This window comes from Condylura cristata, unplaced genomic scaffold (assembly GCF_000260355.1).
Source record: "Condylura cristata isolate star-nosed mole 26May11 unplaced genomic scaffold, ConCri1.0 scaffold00008, whole genome shotgun sequence".
Classification (NCBI taxonomy): domain Eukaryota; kingdom Metazoa; phylum Chordata; class Mammalia; order Eulipotyphla; family Talpidae; genus Condylura; species Condylura cristata.
The window spans coordinates 38314627-38339859 of NW_004567109.1; the positions used below are offsets into that span (position 1 = coordinate 38314627).

Genomic DNA, 25233 nt, shown 5'->3' on the forward strand with positions numbered 1-25233 from the left:
GCCCTGCCGGGGTAGCTTCAGCGGGGGTTGGGAGGCGCGGCGGGAGAGTCTGGTCTCTACGTCTAGCTGCGGACGGAGGCTCGGGAGGTTCCCTGAGCACCGAGGATCCGGGCGCATCGCTGTGGGCTGCCCACAGAACGTGGGCGCACACTTGCCAGGCGCCGCTGAGAGGACGGATAACTTCTTTTCCAGGTCTCCTCGCTACTTCGGAAACTGAAGGGACTGCAACTTAAACCAGTAAGCCCTGGGGCCGGGAGGAAGCATCTATTGCTTGCCTTGAGGGTGTTTGGGATTAGAGCTTCTGTTTTTTCCTCTCTTCTCCCTTTCCCCAAGCAAACTAACAAAACAAAAACAAAACCCATCTCACCAAAGCACTAATTGAACGAGCTTTATACAAGTGAGAAACACCAAGTAAGGAATCCCTTTGGAAACCCCAGGTATGATGAAGTTGCCTGAGAAACTGTTTAGTTAAGGTGCTATTTCCAGGACTTGTGTTAGCAAACAAATGATACTAGCTCTTGTAAGCCTTGGAGGGAATTCTTTAGTTGTGGGATGTGTGGTGTGTCCTCCGTGAAGATTCACGTCCATAAATATTAAACTATTTTGGAACTGATAATCTTCCAGAGCTCTGGGCTTGGAGCCAGAATAAGTAGCATTTGGTATCATTTGTCATTTATTATCCATTTTGTTGTAGTTGGTTTAGTCTCTTATGACCTCCTCTGTCATATTATGCGTTGGTTTTAGATTGTGAGGGTCTGTTAATAAGATCTAAGATGTTGCCCAACTTAAAAATATGTAATTCTTTAACATGTTACAAGCATTACTAGATTCATAATATTACGCTATTTAAAAAATCTATATGATTCTTGGCATTTTGTTTTACATATGTTTATACTTTAAGGGTTTTCCAACCAAATATTAAAGAGAAAAACATTTACAAAAGATTTTAGAAATATACAGCTTATTATAAATATTCAGATCATTTCTCTTTCTGCCTTAAAGAATTATGTTCAACTTTAAGCCAGCATTTGGCAACACTGCAACAAAAACATGCGATTTTAGCATAGTACTTATTCCCTTTCACTATTGTATATTTGGAGGAACTAAAAGTTGGTTTAGAGGAAAACAAAAATTGTACCTTTCCTGTTAAATATTGCTTGTGGGCAGTATTCATTCTGTTTTAGCATAAAGTTGTGTGCAGAATAGTAAAAAAATCGTTTTAGACCTCTTCAGAGCCTCACTGAAATTAAGCTCAATAGCAGAGATGCCAATTTTAGTAATGTGTTTTAGTTGTCTTGGAATGAATCCCAGAAAACAGCAGAGGTTAACTAAAAGGATAAACCAGAAATTAAGAATTGACACATATACACAAAGTTGTACAAGAAGTATACTATAAAGTATCAGTGAACTTTTTTTTTCCTGTTGATAGAAAATCAAACAACCAACAACTCTTGACTTATTTAAGCTGACAGAAGATTTAGGCTAGCATTTGTTGTTAATTGTAGTCTGTAGCAGCTACGATAGTTTTAGAAGTTCTCTGCCTTTTGGGTGGTTTTGATCTAAAATACAACAGTGTGTTCCCACCCAGCATGTGATTTGGATGCAGTTTGGGAAAGTGGGATGATTTGAAATACTCTTTTAAGAGCATATCTTGACTTATTTCCAGTGCCTTGTTGCCTTTGGCCTCAAGTGTCATCAATAATTAAGGCATTTGCCTTCCTCATAGTCTCTGGTGAAGTAGGTGATCATCTCTTTTTGAAACAGATGCTCAAAGTGTTAAGTACACTGGTAGTTGAATGAACAGGGAAGAGTAGAACTCCGATACCCTGACTCCTAGTGGCTTGTTGGAAAACTGAAAATATTGGAGCGATCTGCTCACTGTCCACTGCCAACTCATTCATGGCTGGGGACGTCATCATGGTTGGCAGGAATCCCGATCCTTTTTTGTAATGTGTGGCCTTACTCTCCCATGAATTTACCAAGAAAAAAACAATCGTGTCTTCACACTTAGATCAGTATTATATAACCAAATGATTTGTGTTTGTGAACTGCAGTATCTCAGGGGCGGTCTTGGAAATGGAACTTCAAAATATCCAGGAAAAAAAGCAATTGTCTTGGCAGATACTGTACCGCATTTTTCATACCGAGAGCCAAAACACACACACGGAAAAAGCGTGTCCTGTGGAGTTAAAAATGAAGAAAAGGGCTTACGGTTGGCTCTAATTCTTAAGATTTTATATGATTTACAAATTCCGCTCTTAATTAAATCAGAAAGGCACAAATGTTCACCAACTGGCTAGATTTGGGGTTTCAACTAATAGTTAGTCTATTTATAATTTATAATCCTTCGCAGATATTTTTTTGAACTTTTGTGATTCCAAAGTGATATTATCTGTTGTCTCTTCACATACTTGGTCTTACTAATTTTTAATGTTTTTAACACTTTGAGTTATAGTATTTATTGGGAGAAGCACATAACACGAATAAAATAAGTAATATCACAAGTCATTATAACACATCATTATCAGGCAAATACTCCTCTGTTCATGATGCAGAAAGAGAACATGCCAATACCTAGAACTCTTTGCTTGTTCCTTCCTGATAACAAGCTTAGTTTTATATTTAACTTTTTTTAATATATAAATATAGGAGGCACTCTTCAATAAGTATGTTGCTAGCATATTGGTAAGATCAAGCCACTGTTTTCTTTTTTAAAATATTTATTTATTAATGCATACAAAAACTGGGGTACAGACCAGAGGTGGTGGGGGTGGTGGCGTGGGAGTATTCACCAGAGACAAAGTGGGGAGCAGAACAGGTAGATCTGAAATACTCTTCTGAGGGGAGCAGCAGACGAGACAGGAGAGGTCTGCTGTGCCATGTGGCTCACCTCCCTGGCTGGGGATTGAACTTCTGCTGCAGTGCCTGTTGATAGCCTCATAGTGCTGTGCCTAACCCCTGGCACTACCAGGGAGGCCCCTATTTCTTCCACTTTTTTTTTTTTAAAGATTTATTTATTTGTGCATACAGAACTAGGGTACAGGCCAGAGGCTCAGGGGCGGCGGCAAGAGGCTTCACCAGAGACAGAGTGGGGAGCAGAACAGGTACACTGCTGAAGGGAGCAGCGGGCGGGTCAGGAGGGGTCTGCCACGCCATGTGGTCACCTCCGGGGAAGGCGGGAATCGAACTCATGAGGAAGTGGCTTTAGCTTCTCAGTGCTGTGCTTTAACCCGCTGCACCACCAGGGAGGGCCTATTTCTTCCACTTTTAAAACAAAAAATTTATGAAGGAAATTTAGAGTACATAGTGCTCTTTTCTGTTTCTTTTGCTGTTCTTGCCTCTCCTCTCAGGGGTTTTAACCTTAAAGACTCGTAAGGTTTAGTTCTTCAAAACTCTTGTTCTTTGTCTACACTTTGATGATTTCATGTAATCTTTGTCTTTGTGTACTAATTACTCCAAAATTATCTCTCAAGCTGTGACCTCTTTTCTGAATTTCAAATGTCTCTATTTGGCTGCTTACTTAGCATGTCCATTTTGATGTCTAGTAGCCATCTAAAATATACTACAAATGGAATCCTCCTCTGGCCTACTCTATGGGAGCATCCATTGTTATTTCATTATTGCTCACAATGATTAGTTGGCAGATTGTGCCTGCTATCAGAAACGATACATTAGGTTATGCTGTGGTAACAATCCCCCTACCCCATTAACTTCATGCAATAAAGGTTTATTTCTCATTCATACAAAGTTTCATATGGATTAAGGCAACTCACAGGGAAGCTGCTCTTAGTAACTTCGAGATCTAAATGCAAAGAATCTCCATCATGCCACACCTGTGAAATATGGAACACAAGGTTTTCTTCTATCATAAAGTTCATCCTTTTACAGTATGTAATTCACTATTTTTTAGTATATTAACAGATTTGGGCTGCTATCACTACTAACTTCAGGACACATTTTATCACTTTTAAGAGAAACCCCATCACAATCACTTCCCATTCCCCCTTCCATTTCTGGAAACTGATCTCTATCTATTGATTTGCCTGTTCTGGACATTTCATATACATAAAATCATGGGGCATTTACTGATGAGATTCTTTGACTTAACATAGTATTTTCAAGGTTCATTCATGCTTTAACATGAATCAGTATTTAATTCCTTTTGTCACCAAGTAATAGGCTATTATATGGATATACCACTTTTTTGTTTATTTTCATCAGTTATTGGGCCTTTGGATAGTTTCTACTTTTTTTGGCTTCTAAGAATAATATTGCTGCTAATGTTTGTGTATACTTTTTTGTGTGAGTGTGTATTTTTATCTCTTATGGATCTAGATCTTGTCTTATGGTGGCATTATGATTAACACTTTTCAGTCTTCCTTCTCTGAAACGTGTTAATTTTCATCTGTTCTTCCTTTTTGATTATTAAGTATTCATAACTTTGGATTCCTTATAAATTCTTCTTTATACGTGGGAATCTCTTGATATGCCTTTCCCCACTATCATCAGTTTAAAATACATTTTGAGGGCCCTCCGTGGTGGCGCAGTGGGTTAAAGCACAGCACTGAGACGCTGAGGCCACTTCAGCATGAATTCGCTGGCCGGGGAGGTGATCCACCTGGTGCGGCAGACCTCTCCTGACCTGCCCACTGATCCCCTCAGCAGTGTACTTAGTCAGTCGGTCTGTTCTGCTCCCCACTCTGTCTCTGGTGAATCCTCTCACCACCCCTGCATCTCTGGCCCCTGCATCTCTGGCTTGTACCCCAGTATTGTATGCATAAATAAATAAATCTTTAAAACTAGATATATTTTGATTTTAATAGCATTTTGCTCCATAGTTTACACATAGATAGATAAATATTCTACCATAAGTCACTTGTATAGTTATATTTTAATATATACTAGCAATTTTCTGCCTTTACAACATGATGATCAGAGAATGTGGTCTGTATGATTTTAGTACACTGGATTTTATGTGTTTACTGTGACCAATATTTATAAAAGCCCCATTTGTACTTGAAAATAATGTAAAATCTGTAGTTCTGGGAAGCAGAAATCAGTGTTTGCCATATGTGGTTCCAATGTCATTTGTTAGTGTTTTCCCAACCTTCCTTATTCTCCTTATGTTTGGTGTGAGCTTGTTTTGCTCAATCTTTAGGGATAGTGTGTTAAAGTCTTCTACCATCTATGTGACTTTTAGTTACTTCTTGTGTAATACTCTGAATATTCACTTTTTATATTTTAAAGGTACTTTATAATGTATATGCTATTTTTAGGTTTTATACATATATATCTTAATATATCTATATCTTAAGTTATTATGTATTCCTGATGAATTAAAGCTTTCATAAACTTAGAGTGACTCTTAAATTATATTTCTGCCTGTGTAGGGTTTTATTGAGAGATATTGTTTTAAATACATATTTTTATGTTTAACACCCTTTTTCAGTAGCTCTGATTTATGATTATCCATCTACTACTGCTTAATTGGTTTCGGTATGAAAACTGAAATTTTCCATTCTTGTAACCCTTGAGTCTACATTGCTTCCATGCCAAATTTAAATATTGTTATACTATTTTTGAATGAATTTTATGTTTATAAGAAACACCAATATAGAAACGCTGGCCATGTAGTAATAATCACTGTCAAATTCAATTTCCATGAATTTGGAAATTTAGAATCGGTTTAGCATTGTAAACATTCTATATGTTTTAAAATAGACTGTGTGAATTTTTTGTGTATATTCTCACTGAATGAAAGCTATAAGTCATTTACTCTTCCATAAAATATTCTTCCCACATACACATGTCTCCCCGACTCCCTGGCCAAAATGAACACAGTTCACTTTCAGTTAGTGTGGAAGAGTATTTGCCTGTCCTTTGGAATCTTTAGGTGAACCAGTCAGCCAGGTTAAAAGCTGAGCCCCTGTGGGCATAAATGAAACTAGCTGAGGGGGAGTAGAGGAGTCACTGGTGAACTGTAGATGGGAATGAAGGAGAGACATACACTTGAGAACTATTAGAAAATAGTTTTGTGGTATGCTATGGATCTCATTGAATCAAACCAGTGTAGAGAAACTTGAAAACAAAACTTTCTTATCTGAGACACTCTTAAGGAGCAGTATGATTAATTTTGAAGTCTTTGCTAATTACTGTGGGCAGAGTCCAGAAACAGTAGAAACTTACAAATGTGTATACATAACTGTATACTACTCACTGAGAAAGACAGGGAGAGGGAGGAAAAGAACCATTACTCCTGTGTCAGTGATTGCTATAAAGTTTATAGGATGTATAAGAATTTTATCTGTTTATGCTAGATAATAATTAAAGATTTGAGCCAAAATGATTCTCAGGAGCTCCTATAATGGCATTATAATAGGCTTTAAAAATGTGAACTCATGTTTAAGAACAGCTGTTAGCAAATATCTGTTTTGCAAAGGCATAGAACAATTTTGTTTTTCTCAGAATTGTGTTTTCTCATTTTACTTTAACTAGCAGCTGTTATTTGGATGTGTAAACCATTGAAAATGAAGAAACTATAAACATGAGATAATCTAACAATTAGATTTCTGTATGCACAAACAAAAGTTCTGAATCAAACTGGTTAGCATTTAGGAGATGAAAGAAAATAAATTATACTCTCACATGCAATAAACCCACATGCACACATACCTACATAGCTGATATGTGTTTTTTGTAAACATACTGACATATGCATAATAACTACACAATAACTGTAGCTGCTATTGTATTACTGAAATGTTATCTCTTAGAATTTTAGGGCATGCTTATCATATTAGACCTACCCAAAGTAGGTGGTAGTCCTAGTATCCTCAATGTCTTACTGTATCACTAATACTTACAGGTTAGATTTGGGAAAGCAAAGCTTTGGCACAGAACACACAGGATTTGAAAATATTCTTTCTATAAAAATCATATAAAAAGTGGTTAAGAGCTTGGTCTTTTGAATCTAAACTTACAAATCAGTTTTCAGAAAGGAGTTTCTGTTGTATTAACTGAAAGCCTTTGGCTTATCTATGTTTTTAGTCACCATAGGTTCTGTGGGAATTTGCTTTGTAATATTTGTAATGTGTTTTATGTTTATTCCCATTCTTCAAGGGGCAGTTAAATCTCCAAATCTTTGTAGAATCTTAAGATTTTCCATAATGAGAATAAAGTGCTTAGATGTCTCCTAAATTCCACTCTTACTAGTTGTAGTTCTTTATGTAAAGATAATTCATCGGTTATTAAGATTGCCAACATTTCTGTACTGCTAAGACTGCCTATTTAACTACTTTTCAATGATTTCTCATAATTTATAATTTTTTATTTAAACCTTCTGATGGAGCTCTTTTTTTTTTTATCTCATTGAAGAATTTGTTGAAATCATGATCAAGGAAAATGTAGTCAAAGAAGCTGGTTTTAGTATTCTTTTTCATGTTCAGAATCTGCTTTTAAACATATATATTAAATATCTTTATTGTTCATTTTATTGAATAATTTATAAAGTCCATCCAGTGCATTGGTCAGACTGTATCTTCACACTGTTCCTTTCTGTCTGCAGTTAAGTGAGGGGGATTAGGATTATTCCAGCTGTCAAAACATTCCCTTTTTCCATGTTTTCCTAACATGACAGAAATGTCAGGACAGATCCTCATATGTCATGGGAGTTGTGTTAATGTTTCAATACAACTTTAAATGGATGCTATGATAGAAGAGAACTTAGCTTACTGATTTTGTCATCTTTCTTGGACAGTTTTCGACTAACTACTTCATGATGTTGGGATAGTTCACTCTTTGTCTTCCCATTGAGGCCCAAAAGCTTGTGACAAATCTAAAGCATTTGCTAGTGGAAAGCCATAGGAAAGGGAGAGAAGGGGCCAGGCAACTCTGGACAGAAAAGAACAAAATCAAAATACAAGTTAAGATAAAGGTTTCCATTGCAGCCTCCCTGCATGTGTCTCACCCACATCTCTGTCTCTTTCAAGCATCTCCTTCCATGTGCCCAAGTACCTAGTATAAGTAGAAGGCTGGAAAGCAAGCATGGCATCTCCTTTGCTTCTCTGCTCCATGTCACTCCTCCAGGTTTTATTTTTTTTATTTTATATCTCTTATTTTTTATTTTATATCTCTCTGTGCTGCTTCCTCCTTTTTTAGCTTTACCTCCCTTCATAGGATGGAACAGAGAAAATGGCATCTCCCCTTTCTTTGGCTATCACACTGTTAACAATTTGTTAAAATAAATGATTTCTTCCTCATGTTTACATTTTAATCACCTTGTATAATACATTTAACAAATATATTTGATTAATAATTAAAGTGGTTGACTTATGTACAGATTTTAGTTTATTTTGTAGGTCAGATGCCTATTGACTATATTGACTTAGTGGTATCCAGCTCTATGAATCATATAACTTATTCCTCTGCATTTTCAATATTTTAACAAAGTCTTACAATTACAGCCATATCAGGAGAGTTAAAGTATATGTAATTATGTTTTCAAAGTAACAAATGCTTAGGCGGGTATGACAGGAGATATCCTTTAACTTTAAAGGTAATTTAGGTTTTAACAGTTACTTAATGGGAATAAATGACCAATTTCTATCCTATGAGAAGAAATAAAAGTAGACATTCTTAAAAATGACAAGGTTGCTAATGATAGGCTTGAAAAAATAATGGTTTTCACTTACAATTAGATAAAAATATTTAAATGTTATTTAAGTGAAATATAGATGGATGCTTCTCTATCAGAAAGTAAAAGCCAAAACTACTGGCAGATGGAGCTCATTGAGTTTGCTCATCAAAGCAACAGAATTGTCAGAATTGCTTTTCTTACTCATAGGCTTTTCTGTAAAGCTGGAGACTTTTTAAGATCATTGAAGCTAGTTGTAAACAATTTCCTGTCTGCTCAGTCACTCATTCAAACACTAATTGAGACTATTCTGTGTATATTTAAGTAGAATTTGATACATAAAAATTACACAAAGAATTCTCTGTGATAGAAGTAGCCTCATATGATAATTCACCAGAATACAGATTCTGTTTAAAGCTTGTAGTAATAATTGAATAATTAGTATATGTTTAATATACTTATTATGGTTGGTATATTATGCAAATTGAATTATTGTCTGCACATCCATATGTCATAGCTGTATCATTTAGTTCAGACTGTGGATGAATCTTTATATGTTTTATAAAGATTTCCTCAACTAGTTCAACAAAGATGCATTCATGCTGTTAGCTATCAATATAGAATACTTACATTCCAGAGGACTATTAGGTAGTCTTATCTCAAATTCCTCATGCTTAGTATCTATCAATGATTAATTCATGGGGGTACAATTATAGGAGATCATCTAAGGAATGTACACTCTGTTGATTTATCTATATCACAAATGTCTAACTTGAGAAGTTGGATACGTTTAGTTTGTTAACCCTTTGAAATTATAGTCCCACTACTAGGTTTCTGTGCCTTCTCCTGGTAGTATATTGCTTTCAACAAGCTACATGATCAAAAAATGGTTAAGGGTCACAATTCTAAAATTCTGGTATGAAGATTGTCAGACCTGTATCTGGATATTAGAATGCTGCTTTTAAATATTGTGCTCCCTACCCACCCCAATTTTATCTTGATGTGAAGCCATCAGTCTATTTTGAAGGATATTTTAAGAGTCATATCTCACTATTCATTGATTCATCCATTGAGTCATTCATTTTTGTAAAATATATATTACATACATACATACATACATACATACATACACGCACATACACATGGAGCACTTAGTAGTGAGTGACAGGTTTCTATATGTGAAGGATAAGATCATGAAAGGGAAACAAAAAAATCCTTCTGCTGGAGGTTACATTCCAGTGGTAATAAACAAGAAAAATAGCAAATCATATTCACATTTAATAGTGTTAAATAATGAGAAAAAATTAAGGCAAACAGTGATATGACATGTTGGGCTGGGGAACAATGTTGTAATTTTCAATAGACTGATCAGGGAAGTTACCTAGGAAAAGATGACTTGACTAAAAGGGAGAACAGTGGCTGATGATATAGAGAGAAAGCGAGATCCCGGACCTTGTAGTTGTGCACAGAACATTTACATTGAGTAACAAGAAAATACCGCAGTGTTTGGGGAAAGAGATGTGATCTTCCCTGTGTGTTAAACCGTTCTGCTTGATGCATCAAAAGGTTGAATTGGGATGTGAGGGTGTGATAGCTGTGACATCTGTCACCCTATTGTTCACCAGCATTGATTGGGCTGCTCTGGCCACCTAAACAGGTGTTCCCTTCCTCCCTCACTGCACCAGCATGCACCCCTCCAAAAGCTGTGCTCTGTGGAAGAGGATGGCCTTGCCCAAGTAGAGACAGCTGTTCTTCAGTCAAGTGTAAACCAGGAGCTGTGCTCCTCCGCTAGAATTCCCAGACAAGCTCTCCAGTGCAAGTTGACACAGTGGTGCAGGGGTTCTGGCATTTCAGGGAGAAGACATTGGCGACTTTGGACAGGGTGTTGGCAGAGAAGGGGTGAGCTATTATTGAATTTTTAAATTCCTGTGAGTCTCTGGTATAGTCAAGGCTATTCCTAAGGATATTACTGTTATTTTATGAAGTGAGGCAAAATTTCTTTCTAGTCTTTCAATCCTCTAGATTGTTGGTTTCATTTTGAGTACTCTATGAATTTGTAATTGAATAATTTGGCTGTAGGAAAGCTTAAAGCAAATTAACTGCTTATCCTTCTGAAATGAATTCAAATCAGTGGTGTTTTATATATTCCACGCTTTTAGTCACCAAACCACTGGTTTTCCCTTTTATTTTTTTCACATTTAAATTTCTTTTCAGTCCATTTTTTATTTATTTATGCATACAGAACTGGGGTACAGGCCAGAGGTGCAGGGGCGGTGATAGGATTCACCAGAGACAGAGTGGGGAGCAGAACAGGCAGATCGATGAAGTGCGCTGCTTAGGGGAGCAGCGGGGGAGACTGGAGACGTATGTTACACCAGGTGAATCACCTCTGGGGCTGGGGATTGAACTCACACTGAGGCAGCTGCTGCTGTTTTGCAGTGTTGCACTTTAAATGTTGCGCCACCAGGGAGGGCCTTTTCTCTCATTTTTTGGGCATTATTTGTTTTTGTAAACCACTTTATATTCCTTTTGGTTTAATTTGGGGTATATATAAATATTTCCCTACTGGAGTCTATGTAAGATGTTTACTGCCTTTCACAGTCTCTTCAAGGCTGCTATCTTGTGCTTTTCACATATGTGATTGTTTCTCTGTTACATAGTATAAGCCTTGACTGCAAGAATTCAGTCAGCATAGTTTGTAAAGTAACTGATCCAGTTACTTAATTCAGCATTTCAGATGAATTAGAAGTCAGACAAGTCAGTTGTTGGATGGAGTTACTAGTCATTAATCAGTTCAGTCTAGGGATTTGTTGGGTACCTGGCACATCCTAATTATGAAAGTTATCCTGGCGTTTATTTTATGAGAAAAATAATTTTTTATTAGAAGCAGGCATCATAAAGATAGGAGGCATTTGCACAGTTTTTATAAACCAAAATTTTGAATAAAACCTGATAACCTGAAAAGTGAATTTACCAGACTACAAAATGTTTATACTCATCTGTTTCCTCTCTAAGTCAGGCAAGTTGAGAATAAACACATTTTTCTGTTTTCTCATCATGTGGTACCAGTTCTTAGATATGATTTTTCTCACTTAATATTTTATAATGTTCTTGTTAGGAAAGCTGTGGTTTTTATGTTTTTTAAAAGACTTATTTATTCATACAGAACTGAGGTACAGGCCAGAGATGCGGAGGGTGAGAGGATTCACCACAGACAGAATGGGGAGCAGAACAGCCTGACTGACGAAGTACACTGCTGATGGGAGCAGCAGGCGGGCCAGGAGAGGTCTGCCGCCTATGTGGATCTCCTCTCGTGCAGGCGGGGATCGAACTCATGTGGAAGTGGCTTAAGCTTCTTAGTGCTGTGCTTTAACACGCTGCGCCACCAGGGAAGGCCCTGTGGTTTCTATTTTAAAACAGAGTTTCTCAGAATCATAAGCAGTTCTGAAGGGGATTGTAGAGACAACCTGTCAATCTGATTTGTGGATGAGGAATCTGTGGAAGTCAAAGTCCCTATCAGTCCTACAGCTGGTTACTGAAACAACCTAGATTCCTGACACCTATTTCAAGAGCTTTTAACCTTAGGTTACCTGGGTAACTTTCATGTAGTAAATAGAATTGCCAAGTTAAGGTATGAAAAATTAGTGAAACATCAAAAATCTTTACTAACCATTCTACTTCATGGCATAATAGTATAAATTATCTTATAAACAATATATTTCAAGTTCAGCATAATTCATGGGAACACTTGTCTCTGTAGTTATCTCCGTCATATCATTTGTATGTATAAAGCCATCATCCTTCTCTTGAATCACTCTGTATCTCTCCAATATGAATGTTGCCTCACTTGCAGTGATCATTGGGTTTCCAAAAGCATACTGGAAGTCAATGTACTGTTATTACCTGTACTTTGACTATTTGGCTTTGTAGTATCATAGTAAAGACAGGTGCTTAAGAAAATAAGAGAAATTTAAAAGCTAAGTATGAAAAACAATGAAGATGTTTATATTAATACTGTTAGATTGACTGTGCATTTGTAAAGATTAAATTCAGTTATCTCATTATATCATTATCTCTCCTAGTTTTTCATGCCATAAAGGAACAGTGAACATTTTTGATTGTCATACATACATTATACATACATACATTATACATACACACACAATATCTTAACTACATAAGATAGCATGTACACAGGAATTAATCTAAAGCTTGCAGTTATTGACCTGAACTATTGTAGAAAATTACATTTTATAGACATGTTTATAACCCTTTTTCTTTTATACTTTCCTTGCATATATGTGAGCTTTGTATGTGAATGTGTGTGTATATGTTTGTGATTTACTGTTTTTCAGGTATATTTCTCTGAAGTAAGATGACTTGTAAAAAATTCTGTGTGGCTCTGTTACACTGGGGTAAGTTATTTGCTTTGTAAAGTCTTTAAATGAGGTAGAAATTTTACCCTCAGAGATGCTGTTTCTTTTATTGGGTAACAGAATTTCCTGTTCCCCAATTAAAAATTTTTATGTTCATGATTAAAAATGCAAACTGAACAGTAGCTAGTGTACGTGTAAAAACAAAAAAACCCTTTTAATCACTTGCAAATGATCCAGTGTGTACTCTTTCAAGACTCTAACACATATCTGATACATAATTCAGATCATAGTTGCAAAAAACATATAGTCTATATGTATTGTTCTGCATCTTCTTTTTCTACTCAGTAGCTTTTCATTTTTCATGACTATCTTTCTTGTCAGTAGTTACTAGTGTACTTAAATGTTTATTGATCATACAACAATGAGCAATATAAATGTACTTTCAATTATCAATTCATTTGTCCAAACCTCACTGATAAACATTTCTTTATTTTTGTTAAAATTATGCTTCATTGAAACCTGTGACATATGTCTTTGTAAATTTGGAGAATATTTCTGGTGATTAACTCTTAAAGGGGAATTTCTATATTAAATAATATGCATGTTAAAAATTTGATGGATAACTGAAATCTCCACAGAGCTTTGTACCATTTATAATCCCAATATGAATATATGAATCCTGATTCCTTTGTGTTTCTGCCAGCTATGCATATTATTATTCTTTTACTGTTTTTTGTAATGTTAAATAAACAAATATATAGCATATTATTTCAATTTCATTTATTTGCCGCTTGTATTTCTTATGTGTTTTCTAATTCATATACTTGAACCATTTTGTTATTTGACTTTATTGATCCTATATGATTTTTAGAAATTTATAAAATGTAGTAAATACTAGCACTATTAGTTAGAATTTTCCAGAGAAATAGAACAGAAAAAATTTATATGTACATATATGTAGAAAGAGAGTTAGTATAAGGAATTGACTTACATGACTGTGGAGGCTGAGAGATCCTAAGATCTGTAGTTGGCAATATGAAGACTCAGGAAGGTTGATGGTTTGCATTGTAGGATGAAAGCTGGCAGTCTTGAGACCCAAGAAGACCCATTTTTCTTTCTTTTAAAGATTTATTTATTTATGCATACAGAACTGGGGTATAGGCCAGAGGTGCAGTAGGTAAGAGGATTCACCATAGACAGAGTGGGGAACAGAACAGGCAGATTGAGGGGAGCAGTAGGGAAACTTTGCAATTACAGTTATCAGAAAGAGAAGAATATGTGGATTTATTGCAAACACAGTACAAAGCTCCATTTTGAATCAGAGAATAAATGCTTTAAGATAGTTGTTTGATGTGGCCCATTTTACTGCTGCTGGTGCCGAGGGTAATCAGGACTTATTTTCATTCCTGCTTGACAGCTGGTCACGGTGAGGTTGCCATCTTGCCTTACTCTGTGTCTTGTCTAATTTTTTTACAAAATGTATTGCATGTTCACATTATACCCCATGTATGTTGGAAGTTCAGTATAATATTTTTTTTAGGAAAGGAAATTGAAATTTGTATGATTTTCTTTCCTTAAAATATAAATAAAAATAATTAATAGGGAAAAATAAATAAATTCTCATAAAGAAATGCTACAAGATGAAGTTATCTCTATAAATGAATGCACCTTTCCAAGTATAACATGTTGTACAGTAGAAATGCAGAACTCTGAATTAGACAGCGATTAAACAGAGTTCCACAAAGTTTAGTTTTAGAAACCTGCTATTTTTATCTTCTTCAAAATAATTGTTTATGTATGTGTCGTTTTAATGTCTTAACAGAATTTGTGTATATGGTAACTGCACTTAACATGGCCTATCCAATTTCTCCCTGGACATTTAAGTTGTCTTGCATGCTACCAAATACAACCTATGACTTCTTGCCTGCTGGAATCTCAAAGAATATTTCGAATCTGAATGGAATTCAAGCTGTTGTTGAAGCTAAATTTAATTCAACTACTATTTACTCTAATGTAACATCCCAAACAACTTTTTGTTGTTGTTTTTGGAATGAAGAAGATCAAAACTGTTCTGTGCATGCAGAGATTGGTGGGAAAAAACTTGTTTCAACAGTAAATTCTTTAGCTTTCAAACAAACAGGTAAGTGTTTTAATATTCTAAGCATAACTGTTACTTAATGTTGAATAAAATGTTTTCTTTTTAAATATTGAAATAGGTACCTTATGGATATGATTTTGAATATATGTCATCATTTCATATTAGTTACACAATTAAGATTTATCAGGTGACCAAACTATTAAGCCCTAAATTATTTTATATTCCATGAAAATACATTAAAATAAAAATTAATGAAGAAACTCTTTTTTCCTTTAAGTATGCTTCTTTTAGATTTCTAAATAGGCTTTAAACTAGAAAAGCTACTTATTTTTCTTATATATCAAATGGCTAATAATGGTGTTGAAATAAATATATTTTAAAGCATTTGTGGGTAATATATTTTGTGCAAGTATGGAATCTCGTAACCAACATATATTTTAAATCAAGGGTTTATTTGTTGTTTAATACATACTGAAAATAGCTAGTGTAGTGAATAACTCTTCTCCTGGAAATCTAAGAAACAAAATTGTTACCAAGCCTTTTGGAAAAACTAAAAAGAATCAATTGACTTGGCCATATAAAGAGAACTGCATTGTGAAAATAAATCATATGTAAGTATAACATTCCTGTAGGTTAATCAAAATTTCTCAACCCCAGCATTTTTGAGAGTTTAGGCTAGATCATTCTTGCTGAATTGGGGATGTCTGTTCTGTGCTGTGGGATGTTTCGCACTATTACAGACTTCTACCCCCCAGATGCCTCTAGGGGCACATTGTCACTTCTGACAATCAAAGACTATTTCCAAACTTTGCCAGACTTCTCCTGGGTGGCAAACACCATCACTGATTGAATAGAAGCAGCACTCCAGTAAATTGAAATCATTATATATATATATATATAAAAGTGCTTTAGTTATTAAGAGGAATGATTATGATGCTATGTAGGTTTTAGTCTTGCTTACAAGTTAAGCCTATTAGCTAGTTACAGGTAAGTGAGTTTAAATTTTTGTCGCTAAAATTAATATGTTAAGTGGTGGCCACTTAATATCTGAATTCATTAATCTGTCAGTTAGGCTGTTTACTTCATAGGACTTACTAACAGAAATCCATTAGGTTTGGGGAAATGTTAGTATTGGCTTAAGTTTACTGTTAAAAGTTAGTCATGATTTTTCTATTGTTATTCTTGCTTTTTAAGTTATAGATCACCTATTTACTTGGCGATTTACAGGCCACCAAATAAACTTGGTGTCCAAATTTAGTATTATTCAGGTGGGATTTTTAACGTGCTGTGAAATATACTTGCATTAATTGTACTTGGGACTTCTAGTATGACTGTAACAAGGATTTAAGACATGCGTCATAGTTCAAATTGTGACTCACTGTGCCTTTATTGCTAAAGCAGACACATAAATACTGCTCCAGATTTGCTTATACCTTGATATTTAATGTTCTCTTTTCTCTTGGAAAGTGAGAAAACACTGAAAATAGGTGAGTTTTGAGGTCTGTTGTCCTACTTAAGTGGCTTAGGATTAAAAAAAAATGTTTGAGAAGCAATAATTGAAATTAATTCCTTAACTTGCAAAAAATAATACCAAGGGCCAATGGCACTAAAAGACTTGGGCAAACACATACCACTAGTTAGAGCCTGCTCTTTTTCTCCTCAGAATGGGCAATGGAAGTTGTATTAGAACACTGGTAAATTTAATTTAGCTCTTCTCTTTCCCTGAGTTGTTCAGAATGTTTTTCAGATTTAATCTAGTCTATTTTTAATTCAGGTGCAAACTGGAACATACAGTGCTGGATGAAAGAGGACTTGAAATTATTCATCTGTTATATGGAGTCATCATTTAAGAATCCTTTCAAGAATTATGACCCTGAGGTCCACCTGTTATATTCTCTGTAAGTACTAAACTAAATAAATGTATTTGGATATTTCTGTGACATGAGATTTTTTTTCTTTAAAGCAAGAGCTTCCTTTAACAGAAGTGGGTTATGAAACCTCTCCTATCCCTACCTACATTTCCGTTTATATCTATGCATTTCCTGGAGGCATTGTGTGTGTGTTTTTGCGTATGTGTGTTTTATACAGTGCTCTCTATTAGATTTTTTTTTTTAGAATGGGCATTTATTCTAAAAAACTGTAAACTCTGAGAATAATTTTGATATGGTTAATTTTAAGAATGTACAGGGGATGAAACTCTCCTTATTGGAACCCAGGAACCAACTGCAGTTACATAGCAGAATCTTTACTGAGCTGATGCTTCCAAAAGCGGGTGGTAAAACAAGGAGGGACTACTTCTTTTCCTCTTCATCAGCCTTCTATTCCGCCCCTATTTTACAACTTAGCACTCACACATGTGTACCTTCCTACACTTACTTGAACTGTAATTTCCCTGTAACTTCATGCCTTCCCCTATTAAGATGCAGACTTTAAGCCAAAGGAGATAATCTTCTCCGGCCCCTTCAATGAGGAGGTATTGTGTCTTAATTCTTACCCTTTACATTTCTGGGCAACATTTACAATCTGGGCAATATTAATTTCTCCTCCAATTCAGTCTCAGTCCCACCTGAACAAATATTCTGTATGCTAAATACTAAACGATGACATTAGTATCACCAAGAATCCTTATGTAAAATAGTAAATGGAAGGAGGAGACTGAGAATTAGCTAACACGTACACACACAAGCACGCTATAATGGAAATACCTGTGACAACTCAGGTGTTTCTTTTCTCCAATCTTCTCCATTTGCAAAGCAGCAGAGGCAGCTCCTCCTGTAGCTTTCCACCTGTGATTATGCTGGAGTCTCTTTTCATAACCCTGTCATTTCAGGGGAAGCTCTTTCTACCCACTGTGTCTGTGGCATTGTCCTTTAGTTCCCTTTTCTTTTTATAATAAACCTGTCCTTTTGGATATTAAAAAGGGGTATATATACACAAAAGAATACTGCTTGGCTATAAAAAGTTGAACTCTTGCCTTTTTCAACAACATGAATGGAACTAGGGGAATAATGTTAAGCTAAATAAGGCAAAGGGAAAAGACAAATTCTGGATGCTATCTTCTACATTTGGAATATAGAGAAATAAAACAAAGAATCAGGCAAAACCAAAGCAGTAGCAAACCCTAGAACTCTGACTGCAGAACTGACACTACCAGAGGGGGCGGTGGAGAGCCTACTATGGCGTGTGTCCCTAGACAATGGTGGAAGACAGTGGTTACCTTGGTGTTGGGTGTGTTGTGGTAACATATTCTGAGGGGGTGTGATCCTATTCATTGGAATCATACAGTGTTGTAAACCAGTGTTAAGTTCATTTAAAAAAAAATAAGATTTTTTTTCAAATGAGCAAAAAAAAAAAAAGATTATTTTGACTATGAGGCAGCAGGTGTTTATCGAGAGAATGGGGGAGCTCAAGCAAGGCAGGGGGATATGAGGCATTGGTAGTCGCCCCATGATGCCTATCCTAAAGTCTTCTCATTTACACCAAGGTTTAGACTCCCTGGGAGATCAAGAAGATTGGGAAAAACACTAATAAATCAGAAATCACAGCTCTCCGTGTCTTGGTTGCATGCTGTTACTTGTGCACTGAGTCTGTAATCCTACTCTAAACCTACACAGCTAATTATAATTACTTTTTAAGGTTTACCCATTCATTTGTAGGTCTACATAGATAAGGTATTGCTTAAAATTTTTTCCCCTAAATTTTCTTTCTTTGGTAAATAGTTTTATTCATTTACAATAACTATGATATTCACAGTATAAATTTCATAATTTTTAATGTCTATATGAGAGGACTTATTAAATCATCACCATAATAAAGAAAATGAATATATTATCAATCACAAAATTTCTCCCTGCCCCTCTAATCCCCGCTTCTGCCCTTATGGCACTCCTTTTCGCTCATTCAGTGTCAGCAGACAATGACTAATCTGCATTTTTTTGTCTTCATAGGTTACTTTCCATTTTCTAGAATTTTATGTAAACATACTGTGTTTTGTTTTTTTTTTTCTTTTTACAAACTCCCCTGTGGAGGGCTGACTTTCAGTAGAGTTCCAGGAAGGAGCTATTTTGCTGTGTAGGGAACCCCAACCCAGAAGCAGGTCATTCAGGAATGGCAGAGTGCCAAGCACCCATGAGCTTGTAGTGTGCTGTTGGAAGGTCCTCTGGGAATGGCTTAACACCAAACACCCCATTAATGAGGGGTGTGACCAGAGAGTGTGTGGGTACCTTTCCAGCTACACCCCTGTTACAGGACTAATGGCTCTACACACTGGCACCCTGGTCCCAACCCAGATGGGTGGGAACAGCCCCCAGCATTGGGGTAGTAGGAACGGTGGGAAGGGTGCTGTGGCAGGAGGGGAATGTAGGAGGACTGGAGAGAGGTAGGAGGTTAGAAGTGTGTGGGGAGCTGGAGGTGTTGCAGGTACAGAAGTGCATGGTTATGGGGGTACTGGATAACTGAGACTGTTGTGGGGAAGAACTAGGGTGTAGGCCAGAAGCTGGGGTTGGAGAATGAAATGATTCACCAATGACCAATTGGAGAACAGAAAAGGCTGATTTATAGAACTACATGGTTAAGAAAAGTGGTGGGAGAGATAGGCCAGATAGAGAACTCTGCACCTCAAAAAAGATTTGGGGCTCTCCTTTATCACTTGTTTCTGTAATTTTTCATGACTGGGGGAGTCATGAAAAATTATCTGCAGGGACATCAGGTTTAGGTGGCTCTTGGAGCATAGGAGGTGTCTTGCTGGGTTGTGTTTGCCCAGAATTCTTGATAGACCTCATTGGTTGTGTGGATCTATGGCCCATTCCATGCAACCCAGTTCGTTCCCTTTTCTTGTTTATTTTATGTCTCCCAGCATTGTTCAGCCGAGCACAGCGCAGAGACTAAGTTTTAATTGTATTAAATGATTCCCCTAGAGACCCCATGTCTGCCTTTTGTTTAGCCTGGGTGGGGTTCTCATTTAGAGGCCTTCAGTCATCATCCCACAGATTGCAGCTTTGCCCCACTGGCTCCTCAGCCAAGCACAGTAATTTTGTCATGCTTTCACATGAGCCGATTACTTGGGGGGGGGTTCATTAATATGTACTTCCATCAGTACATATTAGTCATTTTCATTGTTGTATAGCATTTCATTATTTTGGCTATACTGTAGTTTGTGTATCCATTCATTTCCTAATAGACATTTGAGCCATTTACAAATTTTAGCTATTAAAAACCAAGCTATTATAAGTCTCTGTACTTGTTCATGTACAAATTCTACAGGGACATAGGCTTTCATTTCTCTTGTACAAATACCCAGAAATGAAATGTGTAAATCAGCTGTTAAGTGTATGTTTACAACTTATTAAATTACCAAAAGCTTTCTGAAGTGTATAACTTTCCATTCTCACCAGCAGTGTATTAAGAGTTCCGAATCTTATACATCTTCCTTTATACTTTTGGTATAATTATTTTTTTAAAATATTAGACATTTTAATAGGTGAATAACAATTGCATGCTTACATATCTCTATTTCCCCAAAACGTGGTGCTAATGTTATACATTATATATTTCATGTATGCTATGTGGTTATTATTTTTGCTTCAAACAGTCAGTAAGTATTTACCCTTTGAGCTAAATTTTTTCTTTGGTTTGTGAAATCAGACCTCTACTTGTTATCATTTTCTTTTTGCTGAAAGGACTTCCTTTAGTAGTTTTTACAGTGTAGGTGTGAAGGTAGTTAATTCCAGTTTTGTTATGTCTTCTTTAATTCCAAGATATTTTCACTGGTTGTGGTTTTTTAGGATGACACTTTTTTTCTCAGTATTTCATTTTGCTTCACATTCTTTTTGTTCAATTATTTCTGACAGCTGATCTGATTTAACTTTTAGTTTTTCTCACATGATGTATCTATTTTTTTTCCAGCTTCCCTTTAAGCTGGGGATCTAGAAGAGAGTACCTCAATTTGCATTTTGTGGACCACATTTTAATTATACCTTGTATGCATTTAGTTATAATTATTACATCTATGTTGATATTTAGTACTTCTTTTTTTATATAGTCTTGAAGTGGTAGAAGAGCCGCCTTGGATTCCCCAGAAAGGCAGTTTTCAGATTGTTCAGTGCGACTGCAGTGTTCACAAGTTCTGTCAATGCTACGTCCCTATGCCAGTTTCCAAACTCAACTACACTCTTCTTATGCACTTGAACATCACATCTGGTGGAATAACTTTTCAGTCACCTTTAATGTCTGTTCAGCCCATAAATGTTGGTAAGTTGTGCACCAAAAAAGAAGTATTACATTTAAACCTCAGTCATGCAAACAGGTTAAAAATTACTTATAAAGTTTTCTGTTAGTTTACCTGGCTTTGACCAAAGCTGCTTTGGTGGTATTTGGGAGTATTAAAAGTATTAAAAGCAGTTTCTGTGATGACTTGACTGTAGTAGAGATAGCTCTGTAATTGTAACTTAAATTCTCTCTTGAAAACAATTTGATTTCTATAAATCCTAAATCTGTATTGGATATGTGTTGTTTGGTTATCACTAGGCAAATAGTATATTTTTAACTTGAATTTTATTCCTTCAATAAATATTTCTTAGAAGCTCATCTTTTAAGAATTACAGTAACTGTGGCGAGTAAACCAAAATTCTTGAATCATAAAGCAGGGACAAAAATAGTGGACAGAGATAAAAAATAAATAAGTAAACAACAAAGCAGTTTGCGATATAAATCTGATTCTAAGAAAAACTCAAATGATAGGTAATGCCTCATGTTTCAGTGCAATAGTTCCCAAATTTCTTTTGACCAACTTGAATATATAATTACAAATGTGAATAATATAAGTTGACTAAAAGTAATTTATTAATTTTTTGGTGTATGTATGTTAAATTATATATTATATGTAAGCATATAACTTAATAATTTTACTATTTTCCATTTATATTTATATGCAAAGTTTTTAACATTAATATTTGCATTATAACATTATAAGCAAATTCTTTAACATGTATATTTGCATTATTATTTTTTATATCACTGAAACCACTTTTCCAGGTATCTGACAGAATTTTCCAACAACAACTTCATCTTTAATTCTTTCTAAATGACTGGGGAGATCATTTTTGAATCAGATTCTGCCATATTTTAACATTAGGATTTTAAAATAATTTGTTCTCTGGTGGTAGATTTGTGATTTCCACAATATAATTACAGTGAATCTAAGAAATTTGGTCTTGAACTGATAATAAAGGGAAAAAACCCAAAAAAATCCAGTTTTAATATCATCCCTTTAAAAAATGAATTCTAGAAGCATTTAGAGCCAGCGTTGGTTTCAATTTTTTTTTTAAAGATTTATTTATTGGGCCCTCCCTGGTGGTGCAGTGGGTTAAAGCACTGCACTAAGAAGCCACTTCCACATGAATTTGATCCCTGCCTGCCCCGGAGGTGATCCACATGGCGTGGCAGACCTCTCCTGACCCGCCCGCTGCTCCCCTCAGCAGTGTACTTCATCTATCTGCCTGTTCTGCTCCCTGCTCTGTGTGTGGTGAATCCTCTCACCATCCCTGCACCTCTGGCCTGTACCCAGTTCTGTGTCCATAAATAAATAACTCTTTAAAAAAAAAAGATTTATTTATTTATGCATACAGAACTTGGGTACAAGCCAGAGGTGCAGGGGCGGTAAGAGGATCACCAGAGACAGAGTGAGGAGGCTGAATAGGCTGATTGGTGAAGTGCACTGCAGAGGGGAGTAGCATGTGGGTCAGGAGAGTTCTGTCATGCCACGTGGATCACCTCCGGGGCTGGAGATTGAACTCACACTGAAGCGGCTGTGGCTAGCCTGCAGTGCTGTGTCCTTACCCAATGTGCCACCAGGGAGGGCCCGGTTTGAATTTTTTAAAAAATACTTAAGACAAAATGCCATGATGGGTTTTATTAAAAGTCTTAGGAGGAATATTTTCTTTCTTCAGTGATAATTTTTTTGGGAAAAATTTTCCTTTAGATTTGGGCCTATATAATAACTTGTAAAAATGCTTGAATACAAGAAAGAAGTAAGACAGATGGTACAATGGAGAGTATCAGTAAGAGGGCTGTTCTTTCAGAGATGGAGGGCAAAGAAGACCTCTTTTAGGAGATAGCATTTGAGCTGAATGGAAAATAGTGAGTCATGGAGAAGTTGATGCAGTTTTCCATGATGACTATACCAACTTATATTCCCAGCAACAATATAAAGGTTCCCTTCTTTCCACATCCTCTCCAACACTTGTTTCTTGTCTCTTGTACATAGACATTTTTATCAGTATGAGGTGAAATCTTACAGTTTCACTTTACAATTCCCTGGTAGTTAGATCTGAGGGACATCTTCTCAGGTCCCTGTTAGCCATATATGTCTTTTTTAGAGAGCATAAGATGTTCTCTATGTTCATCTATGTTTTCTTTAGAGGAGTGTCTATAGAGATCATCTGTGTATTTTTTGTTTTTTTCTTCATTGTAAAGTTTTATGTATCCTTTAACAAATCAGGACTCTAGATTTTAAGAAACTTTTAAAACTATCAACATTATATATTTTTAATATTCTTTTCTAATATGATTTTTCATTTCTATAGATTTTCTTTATAGGAAAGAGTCATTATTTATTCAAACAGTTCTGTTTTGCAAGATGTTTATAGTGTTTACACAAATAATATAGAAATTGTTGTATTTTTAAAACTACATATATATATGCACACATATATCCCATATACTTACACTTGTACATGCATATGCATTCAGAAACATAACATATACATATGACTCGAATTATTTACCAAGTTAAACATTATCAGATTAAGAAACTCAATTCTCATTTTTGGTGACATGACACAGGGTCTGCTAATGCTGTGTTTGTTACATGTAAACATGCATGCTGTGGATTATTTTGAGTAGGTATCTCCACATAGTTATATTTCAGATTATTTCCTGAAAGTCACATATATGTTTATGCATGAATTTTTGCATACCAAACCTGTATACATTTTTCAAGTACTGTTGTGCAAAATGTTCTTTTCACATGGTATTCACTCAAACAGTGTGTGTCAGTGTGTGTGTGTGTGTGTGTGTGTTGGGGACAGCTTTCAGGTAAGTTTGAGAAATGACAAGTTAAATAAAACTAAGTAGGTATTTTTATAGTATGAATTCACATTTATCAACATAGCCTCATTTTAGTTTTTTCCACTTGAAAAGGAAATGAAGATACAATTGGTGATTGCATTGGTAAAGTACAAAGAGTAGACCCCATATCTTTGTTCTGTACTTAAGTTTTAATAGGGTCACCTTATGTGATTAAAATAATAGGATGTGCTCAAAATTTGTTTGGACTTCATCTTATAATTGTCACAGAAGCTGCTTGACTTAAAAGTGTTCTCTTTTTTTCTTAAGTGAAACCTGATCCACCATTTGGTTTGCATATGGAAATTACAGACACTGGCAGTTTAAAGATTTCTTGGTCCAGCTTAACATTCACACTGTTTCAACTTCAATATCAAGTCAAATATTCAGAGAATTCTACAAGTATGAGAAAAGTGAGTATATTTCAGTGAATAAAATTAAAAGTTCAGAAGCAACAAAAGATGAGATCCCTTTCCTGGCCCCACAGAAATTTCCCTCTGCATGCCAAATGGGCATGCTGAGAGCCGATCAGTTGTGATTAATATTATATCATTGACTTTCACTTCCTCTCATTTACACACACACACACACACACACACACACACACACACACACACACACACCCACCCCTACCCAAAAATGGCTATAGGTAGTCCAGTTACAGAGATTCATAAATTTTTTTTACAATGCCTCTTTTTAAAATTAATTTATATTTTTACATCATTGTTCCCCCCTCAGGTGTAGTCCCCCAAGTTCTCCCACCACCATCACACCTGTGATACATCACCACAATCCTTTGTGCTCGTCCCCCTCTCTTTTGACCATAGTTTTGATTTTTTTTAAAGATTTTTCTCTGGTTTATGATTTTTATAATTAAATCTAATTTTTTATTGCTCAATCAGCTTACATGCATTTATACTGGAAAGCATGTTAAAACCTTTTTTCACCTTTTAGTATTTATTGAGCATCTACTAGGTGCTAAGGGTTATTTTACTTGTATGGTT

The 25233-nt window shown here is 35.7% G+C and overlaps 1 protein-coding gene across 3 annotated transcripts in view; it reads left to right on the plus strand.

Annotated features, from left to right (window-relative positions):
• LEPR (leptin receptor) overlaps window positions 1–25233 on the plus strand; it is a 118534-nt gene that overhangs the window by 64601 nt on the left and 28700 nt on the right. For 2 of the 3 annotated variants that reach the window (XM_012722384.1, XM_012722382.1), the window contains exons 1-6: window positions 208–237; window positions 12988–13047; window positions 14831–15148; window positions 16881–17004; window positions 21147–21355; window positions 24500–24642. In XM_012722384.1, coding sequence (XP_012577838.1) covers window positions 13008–13047; window positions 14831–15148; window positions 16881–17004; window positions 21147–21355; window positions 24500–24642 — 834 coding nt within the window. In that variant the 5' untranslated portion in view covers window positions 208–237; window positions 12988–13007. Of the gene's footprint in view, window positions 1–207; window positions 238–12987; window positions 13048–14830; window positions 15149–16880; window positions 17005–21146; window positions 21356–24499; window positions 24643–25233 lie in introns of those variants that run through there. The other variant, XM_012722383.1, reaches the window with a different exon arrangement.